General features: G+C 46.3%; 1 protein-coding gene across 1 annotated transcript in view; it reads right to left on the bottom strand.

Annotated features, from left to right (window-relative positions):
- Positions 1–19,715, bottom strand: part of MAN2A1 (mannosidase alpha class 2A member 1) — a 1,346,034-nt gene that overhangs the window by 955,915 nt on the left and 370,404 nt on the right. The window contains exon 4 of the mRNA XM_069625484.1: positions 12,819–12,990. Within this exon, the coding sequence (XP_069481585.1) occupies positions 12,819–12,990 (172 nt within the window). The remainder of the gene's footprint in view (positions 1–12,818; positions 12,991–19,715) is intronic.

Here is a 19,715-nt window from a genome sequence, read left to right as displayed (position 1 = left end):
TTCTGTTATCGTCATTGAGATTCCAATATACCTCCTCCAGTGACAAGACCACCACCTTGTTGAGCGCTATATAAACTGGCAGTGGTCTCAAATGTGTGGGGCCAGTTCGGTCTTTGTCCAGTATGCAATTGAAATCCCCACCCCATATAAAAGAGTCCCTTAGGCATGCCAATCTTGTACCCATTGTACCCAGTGTATGCAGAAAAGCGTCCGTCCCACGATTAGGTGAATAGGAATTAACAATATGCATCTCCCTATGCTTGGCGTACCCATGAACCACAAGAAGCCTACGCTCTTCATCTTTCTCGATTAACTGGAAGGGAGTTGTACCGCTAATACAAACAAGGACAAGTCTTGCATACCTAGAATTAGTGGAACCGTATCCCCATCTCACACCCTCCCCCAATCTGGCTAGCACACACTCCTGCTCATTTGGCAACAGGTATCTCCTGTAGCAGTGGTATAGAGACGTTCTTCCTATGCAGATACAATCGAATTCTGTTCCACCTCATATAGGTATTCATCCCCAACGTTCCACCCCATCACCTTAAATCGAGGTCTTGCTGCCATCTATGTTCCACCCCATTCCTCCCCCACCAAACTCCCACCCCTGTGTATCATGTTCCAATATCCCTTCTCTGTTGCCACCCATAGACCCGAGACCCCAGGTATTGCCCTTCCCTTTTCTGAATTTCCCATACAATGCCCAGTAAGAACCAAACCTTAAACAGTCCTTCCAGGACTGAACTTGCAAGCCAGGACCTCCCCAGCATCTTACAAATCAAAACAAAGTCCTTGTACACAGGACAACTGAACTCCAAGTGTGCTCAAAAGTAACGCGCCATTCGAGCAGACCCGCCTCCATGCGGTGGAACATCACCATTAAGATTGCAGGCAGAGTCGGCTGCAGCCTGCAGCGCCTTCCTCAGTGGTCCGATTCGTTGGGTCTCTAGGTTGTGTCCTGCCGTGAGGGTCTGCATGACTCCCAAACGATGCAAACAACACCCCATCTCATCCAGGAACGTCAGTGTACAATAGAATAATCATGCCTCCAATGCACCGTAATACAAACTTGCAGCAGTACGTCATTAGTTTTCACAGATACTAAAGGGTTCTGCTGGGTGTCAGCTCCCTCGTCCCAGCCACTTTGCCCACCAATCCACTGGGGTCCATCCAGGCATTTACATCTGCAGGATCCTCAAAAAAGTGGACTTTCCCTTTGTAGATCACCTTGAGTGTGGCTGGGTAGAGGAGCATATATTTAAGTCCCAATGCGCAAAGTCACTCTTTTGTCAGAACAAACATGTTCTTTTTTCTGCACTAGCAGTGTGTAGTCAAGAAAGATAGCTAGTTCAGCCTTGCCGCAGTTTATAGTCCCTCCCTCTTTGGAGCGATGGAGAATCACCTCTCCGTCACAGAAATTATGGATCTAGCCGATGATTGGTCTGCGGTAGGCCCCAGGTGGTTGTCTGTGCTGCAGGGATTAGTGTGCCTGCTCCACGGTAAACCCCTGGGACAATTTGCCTGGGCCAATTTCCTGAAGTATCACATTCTCAATGTATGTGGTGGCATCATACACTTCTTCGCCCCCTGGCAGGCCTAGCACACCGATATTATTACGTCAGGATCGACCCTCAGCCTCCTCCGCACGTAGCTCCAGTACTGCATTCCGTTTCATCAGGTCTTACCACAGCACATAGGTCATTAGTGGTGGACCCTGTCTTCATGCTCTTGCCCCTGGGGGTTGGAGTGTTGCGAACCATGCAGAACCAAGAGCACCACAGTGTCTTTTGGCACAACCTTGGGGGTAAAGGAGTCCATGATGGTGCCTTTTGTCCCGCCGTTTCTTAGCGGCCAGCATATCAAGTACCTTATGGCCAGGGGGTGTAGCAGCTAGTGTCTCCCTTCAAGACACTACAACTTCCACGTGCTATTGCAATAAGGTCCTCCAATCAGAAGCAGAGACAAAAACAAAAAATACAAAACAAATCAAATAAATAATTAAACAAATGGGAAGCACAGCGGCCGTGGTATCAGCAGGGCTCTAGATGGGTCTGTCTGGACATGCAAGATGATAGTGGGGACCCAGGGACCATTTCGCACAAGCAACATAACAGCTCCCTCTGTGTCACCCTACATAGACACAGGCATGAGTCAGGATGTTGTGCCTTCATGCACCATGGTCCCAGGTCTACTATAGCTTTGTTCTCACATTGTGTGCCAAGCAGCAGTGGGACTAGTGGCAGGCCCGCACCTCAGCTACCAGCTCTCTGCGCTATAATTGTAATCAGGGGCTGTGTAGATGTTATATCCCATAATAAAACAGTTATGAAGAAAAAGGGGAAAAAAATAATAATGTCAATTTATTCCCCTAGCCAGTCCCTCTCCTGATCATACAGTCGCTCATAGCAGAGACTGTGCCATCTCCATCACATCTGCTCTGGGGTGGGGTGGGGAGCCCACTGTGTAATCACACTGTCCATTGTGCTCACTGCCTCTGCAGGCGCACAGAGTCAGGCTGCAACCAAATGAAGTGTGCGAAGCACCAGCCTCGTGTCCTGCGCCCCCGGAGGCTTCCAAAAATCAAGGGCCTCCGCTCAGCTCTCTGTGGGCTCCCAGTCATCTGTGCCCAGGCGGCCAGTCAAGCCTTAGCCTACAGTCTTCCCCGGGCTCCCGCTGCGCCATTTGCACGCACTGGGTCTCCGCCGCTCACCACAACCCAGTTGTTGGCGCTCCTCAGACACCGCAGACCATTTTGGCAGTCCCCTCGTCACCCGCAAGAACTCACCCGCAGCAAGGCAGTGCAGATAAAGAGAGCATCCACTCCTGCAAGTGCCTCAAAGAGTGTGGCACATGCCGCGGCTACCCTTCCAAGCAGGTATTTCTCAGTTCTGGATGCCAGGCACTGAAGTTAGAAGGATCAGATAAGGATCGGTCTGGGAGCTCACATCAGCCACGTCTTCACAGCATGGTCTCTAGCCACACACACCCGGACAGGGAAAACCCAATATGTAGCTTGCCCTCCCTCGTAGCCAGGGCCAGTAAATGGATACAGGCACTCAAGAAAAAGACAGCAGGGGCCACGCTGGCCATAGGAGATATGAAATGTTTGTTTGCCTCAATTATAGGAGAACAGGCAGATATTTGGAATCAGGCTGGTTATAAAGGGAGTGAAACTGAGCACCAATGTTCATGATACAGCTCCATTTAACAATTGTCGAGCACATGTCTGGGTGGTTTTGAGGAGCATGTATCCAGACATTCATTTATTTATATAGCACTCCTAACCCAAGGGTGTATGGGCTCCATGACCCGGGGAAAGAGATGGCTTATAAAATGAAAGGTGACGACGATCCAGCTGAATATATAAAGTGAGTTCAGGATATATGGACCCAAGAGACGCGAAGGTCCTGGGACGAATGCATACCCTTGTTCTATCGCATACTAGTAAAAGACTGCCAACAGAAGAACAGGTTTCCTTGGATGAAGTAGTGGGTATAGAAGCTAAGGGCTGGCCTGAAATACAAGCAACAATGGTACATTACTCTAAGAGGAAGCAAGAAAGCGAGAGGCAGGCAGCAGAGAATGCGGCGAAGGCAAATACACCATGGAAGTAGCGCGGTTAGTGCAAGAAACCACAGCTGTCTTGCACTTGCAATGGGGATGTTACGCTCACCTGGTATCCACGGGGACGCCCTTATGCCCTGGTTGCGGGATTCACCCTGGACCCTTCCCGATTCCGGATGGTGCCTTCTATGGAGGTCGGGCCTGAAAACACAGGAGGTCTGGATTTAGGAACAGATTTCGTTTCCTCCCACCTGCCCCCTGGACTCGATCTGATGGCCCACTCCTCACCTTGCTGTGATGTCTGGCGTGCTCTCCGTCCTGCCTTCTGTGCAGGGGCGCGTAGTTTTCTGTGGGTTAGAGCGACCAAGTTAACTTCACTGGTGCTAACCCAATCAAGTGTCTTTAAGGAGGTAAGTCTGGTTATAGCAGTCTTAAAATGTCCTTGCTTTCCTTTCTTGCGATTAATGCCTTTTCTTTGTTTATTCCCCCTTAGGTGCACAGAGGTTCGGTGGATGCACTGCTTGGATCGGGCTCCTACCAGGATGATGGACGCAGGCGCGTATGATGGATGGTAGGTTAAGCGCCAAGTGCGGCACGTTAATGTCTTCTTTTGCTAACCTGTATTCTTTATTCCTTTTCAGGTCGCAATGGTCTTTCTGGGCGTGTGAAGATTTCCGGAGCGGAACCGGCCAAGAAATGCCCAGCCAGGTGAGGTTCTCGTGATTACTGCCATAAATGCTGTGAGTAACCTGTTTTAACATTGTCCTTCTTTCTCTCTCTCCCTCCAGGTGCTTCGTTCCGGTGCGTGCGTGGTGTCCCGATGATGCTGCCGACTGGATGGAAGACCACGATCAGCAGGAAGACGGATAATCGACGGATGGAAAGTTGCAGTTAAGCAGAGACCGCTAATGATGTTCTTTTGTCTCCTCTGCAGGTCCGCTGTCCAAGTATCGTCGGGTTCTGGTCTCTGGACACGATGAGCGTCACACTGCTAGAATAACGCAAAGCACGTTCTGTAACTTGGGTGTGGTTTATATATCCCTCTAGTAAAGTAGTCCAGGTAAAGCAGTCCGGACTACCACACCCAAAACACTGAACCGCACAGTTTCGTTCTAGGAACTAGGCTGTGTGGGTGCCTCCATGTTGGCTGCAGGCCTCCAATGAAAAAGTAGTCCCTTCAAGACGGTATTCCAATCTGAACATGAGCCTGGCGCCAAAGGCGCCAGGACTGACTCCAGGAGAGCCCATGAGGATAGTGCAAGGCCCTTGGGGCCCCAGGTGAACCTTGAGTCTTAACCCTACCTGGCATGTGACCATGCCAGTGGGGTTTTGGGTCACGGGTCGTGACGGGGGAACACCACCACAGGGGAACTACATGCATGGGGATACTTCCCTATAGGAAGAGGGTTTCCACAACGGTGAAATGGATGGTATCTAGGAACGGGATACTGGGTTTTTGGACCATGCTTCATAAGTCAGAACATGAGACACGTGGCACGCACCTGTCCATTTTTGCAACAAGTACAGGCAACCCAAGCAGCGCAACAGCAGGGGCTCCAGTGGCAGCAGATGCAGTGTCTTCCAGGGTAGTTACAACCAACACAGGTGCCAGCACAGCAGGGAGGAGTGCAGCCCCAAGGAAAGACAACCGACAGCAGGGTAACGGTCACAGCGATGGTTGAGCCACCCGCAGTAGCAGGAGTTTGTGTCATAGGAGGGAACTCTTTCCCCTTCCCACTGAGTAACACACAGCAGTAGGGGGCCCACAGAAAGTCTGAGCGTGTCTAGTCCTAGCAGTAACTGACGAACCCGAAGAGGAACCCAAGGTAGCAGGGAAAATAGGACCAAGAGAGTTTTTGGTTCCCAAAGATACAGGAGCAACCAAATCCTGCATCCAGGAGGGAGGATTCCCATTAATTAACAAAGTGATGGATATGCAGGGCTTTTTTGGGGCAGTGTTTGCAGTTCCAGTAACTAAAGATTGACCATTAACTATAGGGACAGAACACCTCATAGCTCCCTTACTGTACTCCAAAGAGACACTATCAATATCTTGGGGAGGGACCTGCTCAGCAAATTGAATGCAACCATATCATGCACAGAGAAAGGGATGGTGTGCACCATGCCCGGGAATTACCATGCCCGGGTAGCAGCTCTTCTCTTGGCAACACACGCACAAAGCACCTATATCAAAGCATGTTCCTGTACAGGCTCGAAGGTCTGCTAGGATGGGTCCTGTTCAGACTACAGTGCCAGAAGGATGACAAATTGGGACAACAATGGGTTTACAGCTGGAAGAAGCAGTCATTCGCAAAGACATTATGATTCTGTGTAGAACAGCGGATGACAACATGGAGTGGCGAACAGTGCTGTGTATTTTGACCCCACCTTGACAATTACAGGAGTATTGGATGAACAGCTGTTTGCCGATGAGGAGGGGGCAGGAGAGATTGTGTTCCAGATACTGATACCTTGCCCAGTTCAAATATTGGAAAAAAATGGTGCCTGTTCTGACAAAGTTAGTGAAGAAGGAAAATAAACACAGGAAGATCTCAAAAGGGTGCCGGATGGGTTGTTGACCAAGGGACCTCACGACGTGGGGGGTACTGAAAGGGATTTGGGCAGTAAAAATAAAACTGAAAAAAGGGCACAACAATACCCATTGACCAGAGAAGCAGATGTAGGGATACACTCCACTTGGCACACACTATGGCAAGGCATAATTCAGACATACACATCAACCTGTCCTATAAAGAAATGAAAGGGCGGGTCATGGCGTTTCATCCAGGATTTGCACCCACTGAATGAAGTGGTGGAAGCAGAATTTCCCGTGGCATTTCAGAGTCATCGACTTGAAAAATGCATTCTTCTCTATACCTTTAAAACCAGACTGAAGATATCCGATGACCTTCAACGTATAGCAAAAATAGATTTGAACACACTTTTTTGCCCCAGGGGTACTATGAAATGCTCAGTATTTTCAATAGGATCGTACAAATGGATCTATGCAATGTGCAAACATCAAGCAGTGTGATTCAATGTGTTGACGATCTGCTAATATGCAGTGAGACAGAAGGAGTATAGAGCAGACTCAGAACAAGATTTGTCACTACTTGCAGCAAAAGGATATAAGGTAGATCAGGCAAAATTACAGTATTGCCTAGAAGTAGTTGTGTACCTGCTGCAAATAAAAACCATTAAAGGGTGTAGAATAACACTCGAAAGTACACAGTCCATTCATTATACCACTCCCCACGAACGGTGAAAGAGGTGCAATTACTAGGTTGATGCAATTACTACAGAGAATAGGTATTTGATTTTGCCACATTTACTAAACCCCTATTGCAGGGCCTTAAGGAGAAACAAAAAGAGAAGAGGGACATAAAATAGGCATCTGAGAAGAAAGAAAGTTTCACAGAACTAAAAGACCCGCTGGCACATGCACCCGTGTTAGCTACCCCAAATTACAGCAACAAATTGTATTTGTTCTCACATTCACATGGCACAGTGATAGCAGCTGTTCTCACACAAAAGAAGCTGCAGGGACACCAACCACCAGTTTCTTACAGTGGAAGCCTAAACCCAGTAATGCAAGGATACTTCCCTTGTGAACAACTATGTGCGGTTGTGGCATTTGCAATTGAGAAGGCATCAACAATTACCATGGGGTGTCCCATAGTATTGTACGAGGACCACTCATTCGCCGTTCTTGAGAAATCAAAGCATACACCAACTACCCAAAAATCATTGTGATATGAGGTCATATTAACCAACCCAGCCACAGAGGTAGTAAGGTGCCAAAGTGTAAACCCAGCAATCTACCTAGCAGAATCAATAGAGGAAGGGGATTACATACATGATTTTGCAGCACACATGGACAGGATGGAAGGGAACATACAGGTAAAAGAGAAAGAAATCGCAGGAGCAGACATGGGGCCTCCTGGGTTACCGTTGGTTTGGTGCCGCCCTCGTAACACTAAATCTGCTGCCTGATATCCCAGTGCCACCAGGACATTACAAGTTCCGGCAGCCTGGTATTTCAGGTGGCGTATTTGGGAAGTCACCATTCCCGTGCGGGAATGGGTCCATTTTTAAACGGTGCCGGTGCTTCTGTGAAAACTGTGCCGGCCAGGGCTGTTGCGCCTGGCAGGTCAGATCTGCACAACGACCCCAGAAGGCAGAATTGGGGTGTGGCGGTTCGGAAAGGGTGCCGGTACAGGGCTACTGGCACCTTATTTTCAGACCACCGCTTAGAATGAGGCCCATGGTATATTTACGGATATCAAGTATTGACCCAGAAACAGGGAGGAGACATACTGGTGCGGCAGTAGTGTGCTGCAAAAACTCTTGGCTAAGCTAACTACTATGTGCCGAAATTGGCTTTTTTGCCTCCCTCTTGCACTTTTTTTTTTCATTCGAAACACAGGGACAAAGTGGAAGGTTTTGTGGTCCTTTTGAAGTGGTCTTCTCAACACCCAATGCAGTTCAAATAATAGAACGGTGTGCATGGATTCATCACTCAGACGTTTGCCGAGATATCAGCAGCACATCGAGACGGGGAGGAATAACAATGGGAGTATCGGCCAAATGACATTAACATTTTGTACTATAATAAGGTGTTACAGAAGACCCACACTAGAGATAGAGGATGGACAAGGAAAAAGAAGAGGGGTGGGATCAAACAGCAGAGGGGTTAAATATAAAAAGAGCTGTATTGTTCTGCATCTTTGTTTTCGGTCTCCTCCTTTTCTGGAATTTAGCACATAAAGGATACATTGGTCCCATCAGCTGTTGGTGAGCCACAGTAAGCACAGTATGTATAACTAGCACAATAGCATTCTACAAAGGTGTATGGAGGGAGTGGACCTGGCCTCAGAAACCGCATGGTATGGGGAAATGAAGATGAGGTGGAAGAGCACCAAAGATACATGCTATGTGTGCGCACTCATCCCAGATCTCACAGGAACACCAAAACAATTCTTTCCACAAGAGGTGACAGCAGAAGAGGGACTATGTCTGGTAAATATAAACTTGTGCAGGATTAGGAGTATGTTCCAGGGGCATACAGTGGAAGTAAGTGGATTGATGAGGGGGAGGAGGTGTACAAAGACAACTTTATACAGCTAGAAAGTATGGCCCAGGAGGAGGAGAGTAAGCACATGGTTCTGCAATATGTAACAGAGGGAGCACAGAATGTAAAACAGGTGGCCACTGTCCATAAAATACTATACTGTAAGACCTCCAAGGGATACGATGTACCATGGTGGCACACGAGACCCTTGATCCAAATCTGTGGTTCAATGCTGCACAATGGGAAGTGGCAAAGAGGAATGGCACAGTGCCATGCAGAAGGGCTGGTGGGCTTCGAAGAAGGGGTTGTTAAAATAAATGTGAGATGTAAGAAAATATGAAACAGTTATGTAGATGCTTGAACATGGATAAATGAAAACCCACATCCAGAAAACATAAAACCACTCATACATTATTCTTTGTGTTTCAGAGCAAATGGAACAATGATGCTGGGGATGAATACCGGTTGCAGGACGACGACTGACACTGTGGCATTGCAAAAGTGGACTGCAGGTGTGATGAACACCTGGTTGGCATGTGGAACAAGAGCATACAACTTGCTACCACCAGACTGGAAGGGGGTGTGTGCACTGGTAACCCTCCATAATTCTACCTTAATGGTGCTCCTGTGCCGGCTTGATACCACTCCGAGTTGTCTGCATAAAAATAGAAAGTGCCAGCTGAAATGCAAAGAAACAAACACAAGCTAACAAGGAAGAAAAGGTCCAGCAGCAACTACATCTTGGCAGAATCCACCAGGAGGCTAGAGAACATTCCTCTCCATTTGAAATTGTTCAGCTCAACATCTGTCTTTTACTTCTCTCCTGGTTCCTGGGATACAAGCTGCAAACAATGCAAAATGGTTGCAGATCACGCACTACGAACTGATTTAACTAGCAAATGCAACCGAAAAGAGAACGTGATGCGTGAAAAACTGCGGGCTCTACAATTGATGACCCTCCAAAATCATTTCATTTTGGATCTTATGACGGCGATGGGTCTGCCATAAGATAGGGAGTACGTGCTGTACCGTAATTCGCAAATGATGCTGCACATACGCAGTACAGGAAATGAGAACAATACATCAGTGAATGTTAAAGGAAATGCAAGACACTGCATCTGCAACCTAGCTGGATTCATTATTCACCTGGGCACCCTACTGGCTTGTAGCAGCATTTAAGATGCTCATCGCGAACTTCATCACCACCTGCATCAGTCTAATCAACCACTGGTGTAAGTGCCGCCAGCATAAGAACACTCACATAATAGCATTACAGAAAATTGGGCTCGACGAGGTATTAGGAGAGGAACACCACAGTATGAATGAAAAGAAAATGAAGTAGAAATAATTCTCACAGCACCCACACCAGACTTGGAAATTTACAAAGCATTGTGGGGAGTGCTTTCATCTGATGGATCAAATTTAATGATTTTTGGGGAAGATTTGGATGAGTATGAGGAGGAAGAGGATTTGACATGGGTAACAAGGGTGTGGGTGCACAAGGAAAATGGATGACAGGGGCAGAAGTATCGATCAAAAGATTAATCAAACAAGCGGGGGAATATGTTAAAGGTGCTTATTCAGCACCAGACAGGGGGGGGGGAGATGCACCTACCAACTGAGCGAGTAAAGAAGGGGGGAGTGTGGGGGCAGCTACACAGGAAATGACATGGGTATTCTGAGCCACAGATGCCAGGTACAAAGGGCTTTAACGGGAATGGTAGGGGGTAATGATGCTTTGGGTGTTCACACAGTCCAAGATACTGGCTTATAATAAATAAGGGGAAGGGCAAAGCGTATTCATAAACACTCGTAGTGTGAAGCCCTCGGGTGGGCTGGTCCTGGGAAACCTTGAATTTGAAACATGACCAATACGACCGGGATCTGCAAAGGGGGGTGGGGCTCAAGCTGCTCATCACAAGAAAGCCAACATAACTAGACCTGGGGCGCTCCTGGGAGGACCGATCAGACATTAAGTCCTTGAGCTCTGGGGAGGTGGCCAGCCTCCACAGTATCTACTAAAGAGTTTGCAAAGGTCATTATTCAAAAGGTATCGTGTGAACGTCCCCTGTCCCACCAGCTGCAGGGTGTCTTCTGTTCCGTTCTCAATGGTGCCATCAATGGCAGTGGATTAAAGTTCCGGCGGTCAGCACAAATGTCACTTCAGTAATAACAAGTTGTTCCGGGGTGGGGTGTGAATAAATGTGGTACCACATGGGGAGGCATTGTAATGGAAAACTGTTAACTGTTTGCTTCAATTACGCTTCACTAATCAACGTACATTTCAAGTAGGTGATGTCTACAAACCAATGGAATCCCTGGGAAACAAAGAAAAAGTGAACTCTAATTTGCAAGTGTTGTGATGAATTTCCAACCGTGGTATTTTTTGGTATAAAACTACTGTCCGTATTCCATTTAGATGTCAGTCTTTTGATCAGAGACTATACACCAGTGCTCCAGATAATATTTTGAAGGGAGAGTATTTTACTCCCTATTTTTTAGAAGTTGGGAGTAAAAATAGAAGTCCAATTCCCAATCAGAGCATTTTATAAGCAAGTAAAAAAATGTTTTAACTGGGAAATTAAATGTCATCATAATAATCATTTCTGGGCACCTAGTTATTCATACACATTAAAAGATACAGGTTTACTTCTTCCGATCAGGCCGCAATAATGGATGTTCATGATTTCTTCGAAAAATATTTCACATAATGGAGATTTCACCAAATCCTTTTCACCGAAAACCGAAATCTACTTTTTACTTTTCTACCTTTTTTTCTTAATGCAGGGGGAGAACCCCCATACACACCCCTCACTACCCTAACTTATACCCCTACCCCACACCCCACCTATTATGCATTACACATATACCATTTCCCCTACCATTTTCGGTGAAATGGATTCGGTGAAGTCTCATTAGGTGAAATGGTAGTCGAAGAAATCTACGGTACGGTAATAATAGCTATTTCTTCCTGTGGTACTACATGCACTGCTGGTCCAAACATATCCATGTAGCTGTGTGGGTGAAAGAAGGGGCACAAGGTCATGTGCGTTTATTTCCCATTTTTAATTGGTAGTATTTTTACTCCCCATTTTGATTTTTGGGGAGTATTTGTCTATTTTTAGGGAGTAAGAGTGTCCAATAAAAACCTTATCTGTAGGGCAGCTATCCACTGCTCTGTTGGATTTGTGCTCACCCAGCTGTAATAAACAGAGTTGCTGTACTTTTTGAGTATGTGGTTTTTTACTATGCTCCAATTGGTGGACCCCCTGACTACAGAAGCATGCTCTACACCTTGCAATCAGTGCTCATAGGGCTAACCCTAATTTATACACACAAGTTAATTTCGTGTTTCCATCCTTACCAGTCACAATGCATCTGGTCCTACTTTCTATGAAGCCTGCTTTCATTAAGCTGTGACATCCTCAAACCGCATGTCACAACTTTGTCTGCAGGCAGCCTATACTACAAGGACATCTAGACAAAATGCACTGGTGAAACAAGTGGAAAGGAATGGCTCTCTAAGGCAGGTAATACATTGCATTGCATGATGTTGTATTCCTAGGGATCATGGCCTATTCTAGCAAATTTAAGCGAGCCTATGCTGACCTTTTCAAAAATTCTTCGTTTTGAAGTTTAATAGTATATCACCAAGGCACCTGTATGCAATTTGAAAATGCACCAATATGTGAAACCGGACATTAGTGCAAATGCAAGTTTTGGAAGGGTAAAACGGCCAACTTCAGTGTTCTAATTTCACCTCCAGTCAATCACCTGCTCTCGAAATAATATGTGACCAAATGTTTCGAGGCAGGACCTTCACTGACCTTAAGGTGAGGTCGATTAATTATGCAACGTATGCACTACAGTGTAACTCGTGAGGTTTAAAGGAGATAACAAATGTTGACTCCATTAACTCTTTTTCAGCTTTGGCTGACCACTCTAAGATCCCTTCTTCAGAGAGGGCAGCAGAAGCACAGTGTATATTCCATTTCCCAATGGAGTATACAACAAAAAGGTTATATTAAATTCTGTATTTCCTCAAACACATTTCAAAGATGTTCTAGAAAGCACATCATCCCAGCATCCACAAATCATGTAAAATATGAAGCATGCCCTGAGACAAAACAATGTTAACTAAACATTCTCACAATAGTTACCAATCAAGTGCAATACTAACCTTTTAACGGCATCTTTCTTTTGGCTATCTATTCCATCCCACCACTTCGAAAAATAAGATATTTCAGACCACACAAACTTCCGCTTGACATTTTCCTGAAGTTTAATCACCATATTGTTGAGGATATGTTGTGTCTGATCTCGAAAGTAATCATCAAAGGTCTTCAGCCAACCTACAAAATACAGATAGAAGTGTTCCAGGTTACAGAAGCACATTGCAAACCAATGTCTCATTATAGAGACTATTTAAATACTTTTTTTTATTCGGAAAATAAATTCCTTCAATGAAACATCAATGTATGATGGGTGAACCCAGTCCAAAAGGAGCATCAGTTTTCATTCGTAATTCAGAAAGTCTGGAGCTGGAATATTGGACATATTTTGCTGATAGCCAACCTGCCCCAAAAATATGATTATAAAATATAACAGACTAGGTTACTCACAGTATGTTTCTAAATGTACTTTGTTCCAAAGGTTGTAAGGTTAAAATAAGGCTGACATGTGTTTCATGCATTGCTTCGAGCTTTCTCAAAGCATGGCCTTGAGAAAGCAAGACCATGTTTCAGCTACCCTTGTACAGTCTAAGGCTGGAAGCCTCTTCACAGTTTCCGAGTGGTGTTACCGTAGTGCATCTTTATCAAAAGTGCATAATCAGCCCACCTGCCCTACATACAAGTTTTAAAACATGTTCATGATGGAGCAGAAGAAACCTGTAAATATATCTTCAGTGTTATCTTCCATAGCTGAAACCAAAAATAAGTGGATTGATGATTCTGAATTAAATCATCCGCTCGCATTGATCTGGGAGGCCTTCTTTACCAAGGTTTCTAAGTCCATCTGCACCTTTACATAAGGGGGGGCAGCCATATGCAAATCAGGCTTGGTTGCCGGCACCAATGGGGGCAGCCTTGTCAGAACTGTCACGCCATTTTCACAGCTGCGTGAGAAGGGGCATATGTAGGGTATGGACAAGGAACAGATTCCTTGTGGAGGGGAATCATGCCTTACCGTAAATTACTATCAATAGGGATTGGAAGCTATATTAAGTTTGGTGCAAGACGATCAAGTACTACTTCTCACGTAGATGGCCAAAGCATTTAACAAAATGGAAAAAGATATGATGAAATACAGACAGAGGCAATGACATGTAATTGAATCTTTAAATGTTTTACTACTTACATCTGGTGCATTCCATAAATCTTAAGTTCAGATCATAAACCTACACAACAATTATATGGCATAATGTTGTCCTAAATCTACAGAGTATAACTTAGTTATTCTAGAGTGAAAGATGAACCAACCAAACTGGCGACATAATAATGTAATTGAACTTTTATAATGAGCCAAATCATTGCTGTTGTGGTCTCAAATAACCTATCCTTCTCTGATCTTTAGGGTATATTGTGTTCCTGCACCCGAATCACCAGAGGAAAACGAAAAAAGTGGAAGGAAGTGAAGAGAAAGTAGAAATAGAAATGTGTGAACACGTGAATGGAAAGGATGAAAATAATGATATGTGGATGTACTGTATGGCTGCACGAGGTGCTTGAGAGGTGCTCAGACAGACCACTTAGATAGGCTATGTTGTTTAAATTTCTATAAATAGTCCAAAATATATGTATTGCTTATTCATAAAAGATTTGGAGAAAAGGTAAAAAAAAGATTTAGAAAAGAGAATTTCAGGAATGAACCTTGCTTTGTAATAAATATTTAGAATTACGGGGGTTTACATCAACTGGTAATATGTGAGCATTAATAACACTGACCAGGTATCCTAGTTTATGAATTTGGGGGTTAAAGTGGTGCAACTGGACTCCGAATAGCTAATAAGCCAAAATGAAGTGACTAGAAGCCCAGATAAAGTGCAGAAAATTCCCACCCTGCACTATATTGTGCAGAATATATTATCTTAGAGACCTATTGCAAGCTAACAGCATATTAAGCAGACCAATCCCACCCTGCTAAATCGGACCAATGTTCTTTTCTCCCATTCTCAGATCAACAGCCGATCACCAACCCCATTCCTCCCGACCATTGCCATCCATTGCTTAAACAACATCCTTTCAGACCATGTTCCCCTCTGAAAAGGATATTCTCATATGGAAAACAATTTATTGTGGTGCTTCATACAAGTGTTCTTCGAGATGCTGTGAAAGTGGAGTATTCAATGTATCATTCTCGAAAGGAATTAGCAACTGCATAAATGAGCTTAGTTTAGTAATCATTGGGATGAATGAAAAGCTTTCAGCGTTTTGACCAGATGAAAACATAATTAAAAGTGGGGACGAGACCTTATTGTCTGGCATAGTTTTTAGGGAATCTATTACTAATGTGGTGGTGGAATTATTCAAATAATCTTGTGGATGGCGATTGCCTTGATTTGTGATCAAGAGTTCCTAGGAGTTGCAGGGGCTTCGAACTAGATAATCATACTGGATTAACTCCTGCTGATAGCCAGAGGGACTTGTGATAAAGTTGAGCTTGCTTATGAATGAGTCAGAGCCAGGTATTGGGGGTGTAGAGAATGAGTGCTGGGGCATACAAGAGAGTTTGAAAAAAGAATCTGTAACACTGCAAGCCATATTCGATTGGCCTCCGGTGCAGAAGAGAGAACAAGTCTTGCTTCTGAAGGTGAATTGGTACATAAACCATTATGCTACAGTAGGAGGGAATTGATTTAGAAGTAAGGTTGTAAAATAGGATTAGTGGGCTAGCTTAGTCAAAAGGAGAAGTTTAACGGGGGGCGCTGTTGCGCACGGACGGAAATGGCAGCTTCCATGTGAGCTCCGGCAGTGTCCAGGGCGGAAAAGCCTAAATCCATTTATTCACTCTGGTTTGGCGTGATTCTTACACAGAACGTGGAACTATACCTCTGGACAGCCCATGTGAAATTCGGGCCCAAACGGTGAAGCGAGAGCCGAGTTGTGGACCCAGGAGTACCTCGAGGCGGCGAGAGGCGCGCCAGCCGCGGAGGGGAGGGAGGAGCCCGGCGCTGGAACAACTCAAGCGGTGGCAGTAACGGTCGGGGCCGCCCGCCCAGGGAGGGAGAATCGCGGGCCCCCCGGTCCTGGTTGAGCGCCTGCGAACCCCATCTGCCAACACCACAGCAGCGACACATGTGAAGGGAGGAATCGCCCTCCCCCCGGCCCATCAGCCCACGGTGGTGAATGTAAGCCGGGCCTGGGCCTAGGCCGAAACCCGGTGCGGGGCGCCACGCCCTCAGCTCAGCTCGCGGGCGGCTCTGAAGCTGCAGGAGACAACGAGGGGGGCGGGCGTCTGACCCCCAACGAACATATCCCGCTCAACCATATACAACAGAACGTTGGAACGTGCGAGCGGGGGTTGAGGGGTGCCAGGCGGGCCCCCCTCCTGTCCCGCTTAATCCACCACCGGATGGAGGGAATGCTGGAAGATCGGGTCCCCGTCTGTCCATCCTAACCTGGCCTCAATTGGCGAAGGCATCTATAGGAAAGGGTACTCCTCCGAATACACGCTCCAGATCCGGAGCGATGCCCAAAAACTTTGGCCATAAAAGGAGCAAAGGGACTATTGATAAGTTTACGACCACAATGCAGAAAGATGCCGAGCCCAAAAGGGAGGGAGAAACGCCCGCACAGGCGGAACAGATTCCCTCTGCCTCCATGATGGATCCTTAGGCAGTTTTCCAAGCTATGCAGCAGGGTTTCGCAACGTTGACAGACAAGCTGGATGGTATCACGGCTAGTGTCGCGAGTATAAAAAACGCAACTCGACAAAACAGCTTGCATGACAGAGGCTGAAACAAGAATATCAGGCACAGAGGATGCTATGGAAACCCTGAAGACAACGGTATCGACGATGGCCATCGATCTAGGGACAGTAAAATCCAAGTGTGAAGATTTGGAAGGAAGATCCCGAAGAAATAATGTCTGTATTATTGGTGTTCCGGAGGGGGCTATTAAGGGATCAATGGAGAAAGCGGTGGAGGACCTCCTGCGCACACTACTGGGGGAGCCGAGTTGGTCGCCTGTGTTTATGGTGGAAAGAGCACGCAGGTCTCTAGCTCCAAAGCCGAAACCCGGGGCATACACCAGACCCATTATAGCGCGCATACTAAACTACAGGGATAGAGACCTGATCCTAAAAACAGCTAGGGAAAAACAAGAACTGAAATGGGAAGCCAACACTATACGCATATTTCCGGAGTTCACCCTGGCGGTTCAAACAGGAGAGAAAGCTATTCTCAGGAATTAAGAAAATGCTACGTGAGCGACAAGTACACAATGCTCTACCCCGCAAGGCTCAATATTCAACATCAAAATAAATCATACTTCTTCATATTCCCGGAAGAGGCTGCGAGCTTCATAGAGACACATATCCCCCCCAAACAATGGACAAACCTGAAAGAAAAGTTATCGAAACGTTCATAAGGCAAGACAGCCACTGCGGCGTACAAGAAGGCGAAGGAATGGCATAGACTTAGGCTCCCTTGGGAGCCCCACACTGCAGAGGATGTAACCCAGGACTCAAAACAGACGGGAAACGTTCATCCAAAGACGGCAGAATAAATGAGAGCAACAAGCCTGAACTGGAGGTAACGCCCGTACACGATAATGGCTTGGGCACTAGAGACGCTACAGCCCCCCCTGTAGCAAGTGCTCATGTTGTTGTTTGGAGGAGAGGGGGGGGGACTCAAGGCACAGTTGAAGTTTGGGGGAACTGTGAGGATGGGGGGCGGGACTGATATGAGGAAGTTGGGTTCTTGTTATGGGAAGAAGGTTGGTAACACAAAAAGCACACAGGTTCTATGCACCGAAAAACTTAAGCATAAAGCAGGGCTACATTGGTTTAAGACACATACAAGCACCCCATAAATAATTGCTAAACCGGACAAGGGCAGTATTAATGTGCTGAGTTGGAATGTAAGGGAGCTGGGCTCCAAGATCAAGAAAAGGAAGATTATGGCCTATCTTAATAGACAGGCCGCTAAGATAATCTTCCTCCAATAGACCCACACAGGACCCAGACAGGGCGAACAGCTGATACCAAATTGGGGGACTCACCAATATTTCACAACTTACTCTAGCAGAGGGAGAGGGGCTGCAATATTAATACATAAAGCGCTGCCGTTCGTCTGCATCAAGGCCGAATATGACCGTGATGGGAGGTTCGATTTGCTGCACGGTAAGCTCTATGACAGGGAAATAGTATTCCTCAATATATATGGACCAAATATTGACCAACCAGACTTCTACTCCTCAGTATTTGAAAAGCTAGCGAGATACCCTACGGCCCGGGTGCTATGCGGGGGAGACATCAACACAATTCTGGATTTACAATTAGATCGCTCATCAACACAAAATAGAACACTAACCAGGGTAGCACAGACAATACTTACACACATGGCAGATCTACAGTTAAAGGACGTCTGGAGAACACTAAACCCCGGCAGGAAAGAATACACGTACTACTCTACCGTCCACGACACACACTCCAGAATTGACCTATGGCTGATAGTCACAGACAGCATGGCATGGGTAACAGATACACATATACACCCTAGGACCTACTCGGATCATTCCCCGATATAATTGACATTGCAAATCCCGGACAAGAACAGGGACTGACCACCTTGGCGATTCAAACCGGCGGCCCTAAGGGATCCAGTATATAAAGACTCTATGGCGCAATACATACAGGAATACTTCGAGATCAATGAACACTCGGTATCAAGTCAGGCTACACTATGGCAGGCATTTAAGGTATGCTTAAGAGGTCAGTCGATATCCATAGAGGGAGGAATTCTCAAAGACATCCGGGTTAGACTGGCAAGGTTAGAAGCACAACTAACATCACTGCAGACCCAATATACTCTGTCCTCTTCCCCTCATCTGGGTACAGAAATAAAGACTAAGCTGTAAGAGTTCAGAGAAGCAGCAGACCAAGAGATCAGATACTTTGACAGACCCACAGCGGCGCGTAGATATGGAGAAGGGGAACGCCCGGGGAAACTATTAGCCAGAATGGTGCGCGGGGAGAGAGGCCCCACGAACATACCCTGTATTCAACTAACAGATGGCACGATGTCCACAGATCAGGAGAAACTGAAAGAAACATTCTACACGTTCTATAAAGAATTATACTCCCCCCAGTGTGCCGTCACAGAGGGTGAGATAGAACAATACCTCTCTCAGATACCGACAACGCTTATAGCGGATGGGACTAGGGAATCGCTGGAGGAACCTATAACAGTGGCGGAAATAGGTGCAGCAATAAAAGCTCTCCCCAATGGCAAAGCCACGGGCTCTGATAGGCTGGGAGCTGAATTCTACAAAGAATTCAGTCAGCTACTAGCTCCCAGACTGCATGCTGTCTGGACGGAAGCACTAGATAAGGGCGAACTCCCAGAATCTACTAGAGAAGCAATAATCACACTTTTACTTAAATCAAGGAAACCTCCTGGAGAATGTGGATCTTACCGACCACTGTCCTTAATAAATACTGATGCCAAAATCCTAGCAAAAATACTAGCGACCAGACTCACACCATTGATGCCATATATGGTTCATGAGGACCAGGCCGGTTTTATACTGGGTAGATCCACAGCAACAAATATAAGAAGATGTCACCAAATAATAGCCACGATGCTCCCTGCCACTCAGGGAATAGCTGTCTCCCTTGACATGAGGAAGGCGTTTGACAGTCTCCTGGCCCTTTCTATGGATCCGATACTATACACAAGACCCTACCCCAGGATTAGAGTCAATGGATCCCTCACAGACATACTGGAATTGTTGGGTGGCACCAAACAGGGTTGCCCACTCTCCCCATTACTCTTCCCGCTGGTGATAGAACCTCTAGCAGACATACTTAGGTCACGTTACAGTACGTTTGGGCTAACGCTCGAGGGCAAGCTCCA

This window comes from Ambystoma mexicanum, chromosome 6p (assembly GCF_040938575.1).
Source record: "Ambystoma mexicanum isolate Mex_15411 chromosome 6p, UKY_AmexF1_1, whole genome shotgun sequence".
Taxonomy (NCBI): domain Eukaryota; kingdom Metazoa; phylum Chordata; class Amphibia; order Caudata; family Ambystomatidae; genus Ambystoma; species Ambystoma mexicanum.
This window is presented reverse-complemented; position numbering and strand designations above follow the sequence as displayed.